General features: G+C 39.6%; 1 protein-coding gene across 1 annotated transcript in view; it reads right to left on the reverse strand.

Annotated features, from left to right (window-relative positions):
• The window catches only part of LOC126458053 (FERM, ARHGEF and pleckstrin domain-containing protein 1), a 761,742-nt gene that overhangs the window by 51,170 nt on the left and 696,967 nt on the right, over positions 1-13,605 (reverse strand). The window contains exons 15-17 of the mRNA XM_050094851.1: positions 5,636-5,854; positions 5,141-5,327; positions 1,076-1,185 (exon numbers count right to left, since the gene is read on the reverse strand). Of these exons, the coding sequence (XP_049950808.1) occupies positions 1,076-1,185; positions 5,141-5,327; positions 5,636-5,854 (516 nt within the window). The remainder of the gene's footprint in view (positions 1-1,075; positions 1,186-5,140; positions 5,328-5,635; positions 5,855-13,605) is intronic.

Here is a 13,605-nt window from a genome sequence, read left to right on the forward strand (position 1 = left end):
ACTGTTCCAACACTTCCCCATGCCCATCAGCACCCATCAGCTAGCCCACAGGTAGTACAGGCTACCCACCTAGTGAACCTGTTGCACCATGTTTGCACCTTTTATTGTTGTGTGAACATGCCATTTGCCGAGCCCTGCCCACAAGCACCCGGCTGAGGAATGTGGTAGCAAAGGTTGGGGCTGTCTGATTGCTCATCTCTGCCTGTGGGCACCCAGCTGCCCACACACAGGCACTCACGCTGGAACAGCTTGGTCTAGATACTTTGCTGAATAGCAACTTTAGATGATTTCATATTTTCTCGCTGGAGTGGGGCACCAAACAAGGGATGACATTTAGCTATTTACTTGTCTAAACATGGGTTCTTCCTTGCTATGTGAATGAGGGAAATGAACGTAAACTGTGAGTAGTAGGTTTAGTGTTCCAGTGGCTTGACTGCTGTTTATTATGTTGATCAGTTAATGGTTCAAAAACCAATGTGCATAGCATTTGTTAGAGTTTAAATAACTGAAACAAAATTTTGTCACTTTTTATTTTGACTAACAGAATGGAGCTGTTGGTAGAATAAATCCTGAGACATCAAGGAATTATCAATTTGGTAAAGGAAGGAAATGGAGAGGAAGACCTCGGCTTGACTACAGTATGCAGGTTCAATTGATGGATGTAAGTTGCAGTAGTTATTCGTATATAAAGAGGATTGCACAGGACAGAGAAACACAAAGAGCTGCATCAAAACAGTCTTCAGACTGAAGACTGCAACAACAACAATACCTTCCACTATTGTGTGTAAGAAAAATGATGCATTTAAAAATGTATTAAAACACATTGCTTAATAGGAATTCCACAATTCATCAGTGCTATGGCCTCCAAATGATCTTAAACATGCAACAGTAGAAAATGGTAAGAAATTTTGCCTCCTGTAGGATAGAAGAGGTCAGTCTTTCTGTTTCCTTGTAATTTTGATACCTCTTTCCAATTGAAGTTTCCATTTGATAAAATATAACCAGTAAATCTGTAATGTTTCAATACTGAATGGTAAAAGCAAGCAATTCATGGAAACAAAATTGAAATATTTACTGAGTGCTGCAAAGCTGCTGGAACTTTCTGTGCAGTAGCTGACAATTTCTGTTTTGCTACACAGCAGTCTTCATAATCCAAATGATCCTTCCCGTAGTGGCGAATCAGTCCTGGAATGTAATAATTACAAGTAAGTTCTAGCTTTGTACACAGGTGAACATTATTTTAACCTAATATCCTATCCAAATGTGCTACATGTTCAAAGAAAGGAAATTATATACGAAATTTAAAATATAGATAGAAAATATCCCACTTACTAAGCTGACTGATAAGTCACAACATATTCAACATTTCAAACACAGAGATTCCTTCAAATGAAAAAAGAGTAATTGCTTAAACAAAATAAGACTTTGCAGGATAAATAAGAGACATCATGCTTTATACACTGTCAATGGCATGACAGCATGAAAGAAAAATCAAGCATCTCTCTCTCTCTCTCTCTCTCTCTCTCTCTCTCTCTCTCTCTCTCTCTCTCTCTCTCTCTCTCCCCCCCCCCCCCCCCTCCTTCTCCCTGCAAACCACAGTCAAGCACATGGTACAGATGGAACAAGGGTACCTCCCATTGTAACATATATTATGATTTCTTCCCATTCATGTACACATGATGGGAAAAATGCCTTTCTAAATGCCTCTGTGCAAGCTGTAGTTAGTTTCATCTCATCTTCTCAATCACATCAGAGCAACACACAGGGAATGGCTGCAGTATATTCCCAGACTCTTCCTTTAATACTCCTTCTTGACACTTTTTACTCTTTCAAGAAACAGTGTGTGTCTGTCTTCAAGCATCTGCCAACTGACGTTTCTCTGTATTCACTTGATGTTTTATTGTGGATCAAACAAACAAGTGAGCACTGGTGCTGCCTCTCCTTTATATACATTCCATGTCTGTTAATGATTCTATTTGGTGTGGATCCTATACAAATGAGCAATATTCTATGATGGGTCACATAAGTGCTTTATAAGCAATCTATTTTGCAGACAGACCGAATTTTGCCCGTATCCTAACAATCATATCACCATACCCAGGAAATAACACTTGTTGTGAGCTTACAAGATAATTTCAAGAGTAAGACCCACAAGAGGCAAATTTAAACAGGCACTTATTTCAGTTGGTTTTGTATGCATAGCTATCTGGGGCCAGGGACACAAAGATCATGACAACCACTTCACAATGGATAGCATTAGGTATGAAACTTCCTAGCAGATTAAAACTGTGTGCCGGACAGAGACTCGAACTCGGGACCTTTGCCTTTTGCGGGCAAGTGAGGTACCCAAGCACGACTCATGCACAGTCCTCACAGCTTTACTTCTGCCAATACCTCGTCTCCTACCTTCCAAACTTAACAGAAGCTCTCCTGCGAACCTTGCAGAACTGGCACTCATGAAAGAAAGGATATTGCGAAGACATGGCTTAGCCACAGCCTGAGGGATGTTTTCGGAATGAGATTTTCACTCTGCAGCGGAGTGTGCGCTGATATGAAACTTCCAGGCAGATTAAAACTGTGTGCCGGACTAAGACTCAAACTCAGGACCTTTGCCTTTCGCAGGTACGTGCTCTACCAACTGAACTACCCAAGCATGACTCACGCCCTGTCCTCACAGAGCACTTGCCTGCGAAAGGTAAAGGTCCCGAGTTCCAGTCTCAGTCTGGCACACAGCTTTAATCTGCCAGGAAGTTTCATATCAGCGCACACTCCGCTGCAGAGTGAAAATCTCATTCTGGAAGCATTAGGTGTAATAATTTTTGGAAATTAGTTCCTCTGTTTCACTTATTTTATTGTTTTTATTTTTCTGATAGCATATCAGCACAAAAATCAATGAATTGCAGATGTAGTACAAACACTAATAATGTTGGGTCAAATCTTTATATCTTTAAACTATTTCAGTTCAATAATATTTAAAATAGCCTGGAAATTTTGTAGCAAGTCTTGTAACTGTCTGAAAAAGTGTTCTGGTTCACAGTGTGCATGCATACCCCTTCTTCTTTCTATTTGTCAATAACCATATTTTTGTTATGAATAAACCATTATTACTGTCATCAGGTGGAGCAAAGAATATCATTTTTGTTACTATAGGCTATCTGTCTTGAGCTGACTGAAATCTAATTAGAAATAATTACACCAGATGCATTTCACTTTTATTTATAAAGCATCTTCCTTAGTTATTCTGTATAACCACGAAAGATGCTTTATAAGTAAAAGCAAAACACATATGATGTAATTCTTTTCAATTATATTGCAGTCAGCTCAGGACGAATAACATATAGTAACAGATTTTAATAGTTGCTGCAGAAAATGGCCATGTAAACAAACATAATACCATTTTTGCTTCACACACTGCAAGCAATCCGCTAAACTAGCGATGTGAATAATCATCTCTAAATGTCAAAAATCTCTATGTACTCCAAGTGTGGGAGGTTTTCTGTAGGGCACTATGTTTATACACTGGAGCTCTAAAGAAACTGGTGCAGGCATGCATATTCAAAAGCAGGGATATGTAAACAGGCAGAATACGGAGCTGTGGCTGGCAATGCCTATATAAGACAGCAGGTGCCTGGCACAGTTGTTAGATCAGTTACTGCTGCTACAATGGCAGGTTATTGAGATTGTACTACAGTCAGCACATGAGCGATGGGACACAGAATCTCTGAGGTAGCTATGAAGTGGGGATTTTACAGTACGACCACTTCATGAGTGTACTGTGAATATCAGGTATCCGGTAAAACATCAAATCTCCGACATCGCTGTGGCCAGTATATCCTGCAAGAACGGCACCAACAACAACTGAAGAGAATTGTTCAACATGACAGAAGTGCAATCCTTCTGCAAACTGCAGCAGATTTATAGCATCATCAGCATGCGAACCATTCAACAAAACATCATCAATATGGGGTTTTGGAGCTGAAGGCCCAGTTGCGTACCCTTGATGAGTGCGCGACACAAAGCTTTATTCCTTGCCTGGGCCTATCAACACTGACATTGGACTTTTGATGACTAGAAAGATGTTACCTGGTCAGAAGAGTCTCATTTCAAATTGTATCGAGCAGATGGACGTGTACGGGTATGAAAAAAAACCTCATGAATCCATTGATCCTGCATGGCAGCAGGGGACTGTTCAAGCCATTGGAAGCTCTGTAATGGTGTGGGACATGTGCAGTTGGAGTGATATTGGACTGTTGTTACGTCTACATATGCCACGTACGCAAGCATCCTGTCTAATTACCCACATCCATTCAGGTCCATAGTGTAGTCTGAGAGGCTTGGACAATTCTAGCAGAACAATGTGACACCCCACACATCCTGAATTGTTACATAGTGGCTGCAGGAGCACTTTCTGAATTTAAACACTTCCTCTGGCCACCAAACTTGCCAGACATGAATATTATTGAGTATATCTGGACTGCCTTGCAACGTGGTGTTTGGAAGAGATCTTCAGCCCCTCATACTCTTATGGATTTTTGGACAGCCCTGCAGGATTCATGGTGTCAATTTCCTCCAACACTACTTCAGACATTAGCCCCGAGTCCATGTCACATTGTGTTGCGGCACTTCTTCATGCTCGCAGGAGCCCTTCAGGATATTGGGCAGGTGTATTAGTGATCCATACGTGAGTACGGATCATATAAAATGTCAAAAGTCGAACTCTCTAATGTTCTAACAGAAGGAATTGTGAACGATAGGTTGAAGAACGCACTGAAAAAGTTGAGGTCATTATGGATAGATCACAAGCTTGTATGGGACAAAGCAAACTGGATACAACGTCATTTGTTGACCAGTCTATGGTTCACTTATCACCATTCAGTGCAGCCACAGAAAACAAAAAGGCTTGGATGACAGTGATGTCAGCACCAAACATCCTGCTGAACACAAATCCAATGTCTTAACAATTTGAATCAGCCTGTTTAGCCTGGGTGGACCAAAACGAAAAATAAAACTACACATACCTATTAACTGACACTGCAGCATACAGCAAATGATGTAACCCTTTACATCATAAAATACTAAGTTAATACACTATGATGGTTACATGCTAAGATCAGAAAAGAAATACTTCGATGGAACTTACGATCAAGCAAATTCTGGTAGTGCAAAAGCCTTTGCAATGGTTTGAGGATGAATGCTGTAAGTGGAAGGTAGCACACCTTTTGTAATTCAAAATCACGATACAGCTGTTCAAACTTCTTGTTACGCCGAAATGCTGCATCAAGTTGATGTAGTACCATTAGGTGCATTGCCAGATACTCATCATATAACTATATGTAAAGAAAAATAAAGTTACTAAACAAAGTCTGGATTTTACTCATTCATATCGTCATTTTATAACCATGTACAATTAGAGATTGACTTATAATAATTTATTATGTGATTATTCTGTCTCAGAGCAGTAAATTCCTGCACTTTAATCAAAATAACAAATAGCTTACAGAATAAAACTTCTATAACATGCCAGTTAACAATAGAAAATTTGTGTTAGAGGCTCATAAAAACATAGCACCTTCAAATAAAGTAGCAACATGTAGCAGAGGAACCAAAAACCAAAGAGAGATAATGAACTACTCACTGGAAGAACAGACATATGTTTCAGAAAAATGTCCCCAATACGCTGGTAGTCACCCTTTAAATGTGCATTTCCACGTCCTTCCCATGTTGCGAGTCTCTGTTCCACTTCACGAAGCAAAGCAGTGTGTGCTTCATGAAGGGGCTCTACAAGTCCCAGTAACAGATTGACTACCTCATCAGGCATTTCTTCCTCTTCTTTTGTTACTTCATCTCGAAACCACTAAAACCGGTAGAGACAGGTAAGCAAAGTTGGAAATGATGACAGTTTTATTTAACATGACATTCAGAAACATTCAGGCAGGGACTTACATAAAAGTAGGAGAAACTCTCAACCTGTTTCAAACCCACACAGTAAAATTCTCTTACAACAAACTATTATGAGCTTTATAACTTACGTATAGCTGACAAGTGCTCATCCTGGCACTGATTTTTTAAAAATTAATTAAGGTTTTTTGACATAGGCCACATTTAGATTAACATACAGTATATGATGGTACTTAATGTGTGTACAAGTACCTTTGTGGATGGATGGATAATTTTCTAGCTGCAAGAAGACTATCTGCATCTACATTTACTCAAATCATTCAAAACCAATGTGAACCACATGGTCAGAAGGTACTTCCCGTTGTTCCATTCACATATGGAGTACAGGAGGAATGACTGCTTAAACGCCTCTGGCCCATAATTAGTCTAATCTTGTCCTCGCGATCTGTATGGCAGTAATATGTAGGGTTGTAGTATATTCTTAGATTCATCACTAAAAATTGGTTCTTGAAACTTGGTAAGTAGACTTTCTCAGAATAGTTTGTGTCTATATTCATGCGTCTGCCAGATTAGTTTCTTCACTATTTCCATGACACTCTCCCATGTTTTGCAAGCATGAGTCGAATTGTGCCTCACTGATATTGTAGTCACAGAATACTATATGTTTTGTGACGTGCACAACTTTAGATTTGTGAACATGTCAAGCAAGTTTCAGTGCTAGAAAGTTTGCTTGCGAAAGTTTTTCAAAGGCTGCATCAGAGGTAGCAAATTTCCCTATAAACCTAATGGATTGTTATTTTTTTTAAGTTTTCACTTCCTATTTTATATTTCTTTTATTCTTCCATTTGTCAATTAATTTCAGTAGAACTCATACATACATACACACATACATTAATCCTTGTTCCATACGTCATGAATACAACATTTCATAATGATGTGGAATGTGTCACTTTAACATAAGTTTTCTTTACACAAAATAATTAATTAATCAATTTGTTTTACTACTTCATATCTAAGAATTCATCTATTGAGTAGGAGTAGTTGTCATTCAGAAAATCTTTCAATTTGCTTTTAAATGTTGATTGACTATCTGTCTGACTTTTAATACTGTTTGGCAAATGACCAAAGATTTTTGTGGTAGCATAATTCACCCCTTTCTGTGCCAAAGTGAGATTTAATGACAAATTTAATAAGTGAATATATGTATTGCAAAGGTACAATGAATATCCTGAGTTCCTTAAATAAATGTCTGCAAGGTGATCTTGGGTGTGCTCCAGCTATTATTCTGACTACACGCTTTTGTGCAATGAATACTTTCTCTCTTAATGACAAATTGCCCCAAAATATGATGCCATATGAAACCAGTGAATGAAAATATGCATAGAAGGCTAATTTACTGATATGTTTATCACCAAAATTTGCAATAACCCTGCTAGCGTAAGTAGCTGAACCTAACCATTTCAGCAGATTATTGACGGGTTTCTTCCAATTCAGTTTCTCATCAATGCACACAACCAGAAATTTTGAATATTCTTAGCAACAGTTTTGGTTCACAGTCTATATTTATCAGTGATGTTATACCATTTACTGTACAGAATTGTATAAGCTGTGTTTTTTCAAAATTTAGTGAGAGTCCATTTGCAGAGAATAACTTAATAATTTTCTGAAAGACATTATTTACAATTTCCACAGCTGATTCTTGCTTGTTGGGTTGATTCCTATACCTGTACCATCAGCAAAAGAACTAGCATTGCATCTTCATGAATAGTTGCAATTTATTTGCAAACACCAGTTCTTACACCTATCTTTATACAATATTTCCTTCAATGACTTGTGCTATAGTACTTCTCTGAGTGTAACGTAACTGGTGAAACTGTACACCTAAAATGGAGTCATCCACAAATCAATAAAGCTGCTAGCTTCTGCATGGGTAATTTGTTCCGATATTTCATTTTCTCTTTATTTAATAATAAATTTATGTATTAATAACTGTAGAATAATTGAATAACATAATGCAAAATGAGCAAGAAAGAATTAAGTAGTTGTTCTGACGAGCGATTGCTGTTCCGGTTCATGCAATACATTAAAATAAAAATAACTGTAACAAGAAAATAAAAAACTCTGTAATAGAATAAGTGGATACAGAATTGTGCAAGGTATTTAGTTTAAGTATTTGTATATTGTGGAAAGTGTTTTTTAACGGAATGACGGTCAAGTATATGGATGTTAATTTGAGTAGAGCAGTATGTCAGATGACAAAACACAGGGAGGACACGCAAGGAAGAGATCATGGTCTTTGTGCGTTGGGAGCTGTATAGGTAAGGTGGGCTAGAATGGCCTGGGGATACATGCGTTTTAGTTCTGAGGTAGGATCATGCCCATAGGATTGTTCAAAGCTAGTCTTCAGTTTATGAGGTTGTGAGCTGTGAACATAGCGATATTTACAGTGAATGTGATGGAGTGAACTGTTTATTGCAGGACTTCACAACATACGTGCTCGCAGAGCAAGCTGTGAGCAGCCAGGTGCGAGCACGGAGCAGTGTGAGCACGCTACCCCCACTACCGGACCAGAGGGGAGAGTCACGAGGGGCACACAACAGCTGTCGCCAGTCAATGTAAATCCGCAGCCACCTGCAGGGATATCACTCACGATTACTGCGACAGATTAAACAAATAAAGGAGAATGTACACGTGCCACATAATTTTATTAGCTTAGTGTATGCCTCTACATTCGTATTAATTTGTGAACTGTTACACAATAAAAGGTGTCACTGAAGTGTGGGATTTTCTGTTATCTTGTACTTTTTGCCCTTTAGAATTGCGTCTATGTTCGGAGTAATTGCTCTTGTGCACTGTAGGTGCAACGTGCAGTTTAAATTTTGATCAGACAATGCATTTCTCAGGCGCGTCTTGTTACATTTAATTCCAGAGAACAATTGTTCACAAACATATGTGGAACCGAACATTGATATTATTGTAGCCGCCAGTTTGTGCAAATGAGGAAATCTATCCTGAGGGAAGTGTCTGCAGAATTCCAAAATGTTTTTCTTGTTCTGAAATTTGTCTCTGTATTCTCTGTCACACTGCAGGTCAATAAGTTCTAGTTGCAGCTCAGGACGAATCTCTTCAATATTCGCTGAATATGGAGAGGAGAACAGATCAAAATCACTGTCTAGTGCTGTCAGATCTTGAAAGCGTTGATCAAATTCTTCCTTAAGGGCAACTAAACTATGTGAATAATGTTCACAGTCTTTGTGAACATCTTGCATGGATGATAATTTAGGAAAATGAGCTAGATTTCCTGTTTCCAGCTCACTCACCCAAAGTGTCAATTTCATTTTAAAAGCTCATATTCGATCTATGAAATGAGTAATTAGCAGATCTTTACCTTGCAGTGAAATGTTCAAAGCATTCAGATGGCTAGTTAAATCTGCTAAGAACGCGAGATCACATTTCCATGAAGGCTCTTTCAATTCAGGAACACACATGTTATTTATTTCCATGAACATATTTATCTCATCTAATAGGGAAAAAAATCAATTTAATAATTCGCCACAACTAAGCCAGGGGACCTCGCTGTAATAAGGCAGGCTACCATACTGGCTTTCTACATCCTCAAGAAAGCTTTTAAATTGTCTGTGTTGTAGCCCATGCTTCCTTATATAATTGGTTGTACGAACAACAACACTCATCACATTTTTTAGAGTGATACTCTTTGCACATAAGTTTTCCTGGTGGATCACACAGTGAACGCCCCTTATTTCATTCGGCACGGTCAGTTTTTTCATTTTCTCCTTCAACAGCGCAATGAAACCTGATTTTCTCCCTGTCATTGCTGGTGCACCGTCTGTCGACACTGAAACTAAAGAATTCCACGACAACACTTTCTTCAACACTACTTAAAATATCACCTCCGGTTGTAGTGTTCTTCATGGCTACTACATCGAGGAGCTCCTCCCTCACCTGAAGATCTCTATTAACACCTCTAATAAATATGGCAAGCTGCGCTGTTCCAGTGATATCAACACTTTTGTCCAGAGCTAGAGAATACGCCATAAAATCTTTACAGATATTTGCAAGCTGGCTCTAGACGTCGTCTGCCATGTCCTGTATGCGACGCACAATGGTCATGTTAGATAATGGCACAATCGGAAACTGTTCAACTTGAGATGGACACAAATGTTCCGCTGCAACTACCAAACATTCTTTTATTAAATCGCCATCAGTGAAGGGGCACAGGGATTTTGCTAAAAGCAAAGCAGTTTTGTAACTCACTTTGAGTGCTGCCTCAGTTGATTTTTCTTCGTCGTCCAGATCTTCTTCGGATAGCTTCCTTTTAAGTTTAATAACTTCCTGTGCACGATCCGGTCCATCACATTTTCCACTTCCGTAGTCTTTCGCGTGGTACAACATACAATGTTGCTGCAAATTAAATTTCCTAAAAGAATTCAGCATTTTGTGACGTACTAAACATTTTGCAACACCATCTTTTACCGTAAACAGATACAATTCCTCCCAATGGGGGTTGAACTGCGAAAACATGGTTGGGGTTACACAACGGTGATTTGACATGATTCTAAACCTGCGAAGTGACTGTTCGAGCTGATCGTAGTACTTTAAACGTTACACAGTCGGCACGAATTCAATAGGCACGCTGCGGCCCTGTTCAAACGTGCGCGCGCATTTCCCTCCCTCCCTACTCCACGACCTTGCACCTGCTCGCGAGCACGTGCCTGAGCAGACCCGAGTACTCGCGCTCAAAACCGGCCAGTTGCTAAGCCCTGGTTTATTGCCTGCAACTGCTGTGCTAAGACTGTTTTCAGTTTGGGTTGGACAATTGTGGGTAGGACCATCATTCACAACAAACCATTTTTCTATGAATAAAGCAACAATAAATTGTTACATGAGCTAAATCTACAATAATATCCTCAATTATCGATGTCACTGCTCAGTTTACTCTTATATATCTGTATTTCACTGACTGACCTCACAGGCCACTTTAATAGCCATTAATCGCTTATGTAAGGGCATAATGCAATGGTGTGTAATGACACCCCTGTACAGATGAGTCATTTAACAGATTATGCAATTGCCCTCTGCTGGATTGTTAGGAACAGCAGGTATCGCTAACTGATGATATTGTTGCAATTGGGTAGGTTTGTCCTACATTGGACTGTTTTCTTTCCACTTAACAAGTATTTCAGGATCGAATGTCCCAGTTAAACAGTTGAACAGTTAATGTGGGGGCTCTCAGCTAAATGCAGTGCATAGCAGTAACGGTCTAGCAGTGCAATCATTGTGCATATGTGAACATTAATATAATGTTAGGTGGCAGCATAACAGGGATTCCGCAATATGTGCCTAGTTCATGCTGCAACATTTTGTGCAACAGTTGGTTCACAAATTCAGGATGCCGCTGTCATAGCGAGACACCACTGCACATATCGGCGCCGGCAAGTATATCTGTTCCTGTCTGCTGTGCCACACACACACGTGTCACAACTGTCTCCATGCCATCGTCTGGCTGTCCCCACACCGCTGCCCGGCCAAACTATGCCATCACCCACTCCACATGTCGCAGTAACAGTCGACATCACAGCAGCCACAAATTAAGTACAAGCATCAGTTGCATTATATATCATGTGCTGCTAGTCGTCAGCCACAGCCGTTGAGATACAGAAACTTTCAAGTAAATGTGGATCAGAGGATATTAGGAGTGATTGTAGTAGCCCTAGTATCCCAAAGGAGCATGGATGGGTGCCAGGGAGTGAGCTCACTAAATTATTGAATGCACTGAGTGAGAAATCGGTTGAAAGTTTAGATTCAAAATTGGAAAATGTAAAATGTGAACTAAATGTAAGCATAAAATCTTAAGTTGCCAGTTTAAAAACTGAACTTGGAGAGCAAATAAATGCAGTAAATCAAAAGTTTGAGCTGTTGGAGAGCTGATTTGAAAAACTTGGTAAGAAACTAGAAATTAACGAAAACACTGTAAAGGGGGCCAGCAAACAAATAGAAAAAGTAGAAAATGAGCTGGGAACCAAAGTGGAGACTGTAGAATCTGAACTTGTGGGATGGACTGAAGCACACAGGAGGCAGTGCAGGAAATTTGAACTCCAGACAAATGCTGAACTAGAATTGGTAATTAAAACTGGTAATGAAAAGTTAAGAAAAACTCTTTGCCTTTACGTATGTCTGCTTGTGTCTGTATATGTGCAGATGGATATATATATATGTGTGTGTGTGTGTGTGTGTGTGTGTGCGCGCGTGCGTGCGAGTGTATACCTGTCCCTTTTCGCCCTTAAGGTAAGCCTTTCCACTCCCGGGATTGGAATGATTCCTTACCCTCTCCCTTAAAACCCACATCCTTTCGTCTTTCCCTCTCCTTCCCTCTTTCCTGATAAAGCAACCTTGGTTGCGAAAGCTTGAGATTTGTGTGTGTGTTTGTGTGTGTTTTTCTACTGTGTCTATCTACCAGCACTTACTCATATGGTAAGTCACAGCATCTTTGTTTTTTAATATATAAACTAATACATTTAGATAGACCATTAGGAGTACTAACAGAAACAGCAACATTAAAAAAGAAGGCTGGCAGAGAACTTATAATGGGATCTAATACACAGCCCTACTGATTCAGTGGAAGAGTTTTTGAACTTTGTTGAGAACATGAAGAGGGCATTGTGTTATAAACCAAAACTGGTAGAATGCAAGGAGGGTAGCAGAAATCAGAATAGGGGTAACTGCTATAGAAATAATTTCAATGACAATGTGAACAAGTGTTCAAGTAATAGGAATGCGCAGAGTGACAATGGCAGGGGGTGGAGAAACAGGCAGAAAAGAGAAGAAAGAAACCATGAAGGAGATAGAAATGACTATCCACCTGGAATAAATGAAAATGAACACAGGCAAGAGAGACCACAAGGTGCAGATTTCAAAGAGGACAGACAGAAAACTAGATGGAGCCTCACTTAAGATCCGCAGGGCGGGTATGACTTATGCTGTAAATAGGACCAGAGGGGGAGACGATAATGACAGGGAAAGGAAGAAGTTGTCCATATGCCAGATGGATGCTGTACTGGGTAGCACTGATATGTGGGGAGGCTTTATGAAACTTAATAAGAGAAATAAAGATTAAATGGGAAAAGTATCAGTGACAGTGAACTGTATTACATAAGGGAGTTATTTGACAGAGATGAGATGGTGGAGAATAGAGGGGATGACAATAGAATTGGTTTGGCTACATTGGAAGATACTATGTCTGACAATATGTCTGCTTGTGTCTGTATATGTGTGGATGAACATGTGTGTGTGTGTGTGTGCGCGAGTGTATACCCGTCCTTTTTTCCCCCTAAGGTAAGTCTTTCCGCTCCCGGGATCGGAATGACTCCTTACCCTCTCCCTTAAAACCCACATCCTTTCGTCTTTCCCTCTCCTTCCCTCTTTCCTGATGAGGCAACAGTTTGTTGCGAAAGCTTGAATTTTGTGTGTATGTTTGTGTGTCTATCGACCTGCCAGCGCTTTCGTTTGGTAAGTCACATCATCTTTGTTTTTAGATATAATTATTCTTTGTAGTACTCTCTCTGGTGGTTGTTAGAAAAAAAGCTTCCGAGATTGTCTTCGTGCCGATTAGCCTGAGCTTGGTTTGAAGAATTGTAATCTGAATATTGAAATTTATGACAAAAGATAACTGATACGAAATTGTACGAT

Source organism: Schistocerca serialis, chromosome 2, assembly GCF_023864345.2.
Source record: "Schistocerca serialis cubense isolate TAMUIC-IGC-003099 chromosome 2, iqSchSeri2.2, whole genome shotgun sequence".
Classification (NCBI taxonomy): Eukaryota; Metazoa; Arthropoda; class Insecta; order Orthoptera; family Acrididae; genus Schistocerca; species Schistocerca serialis.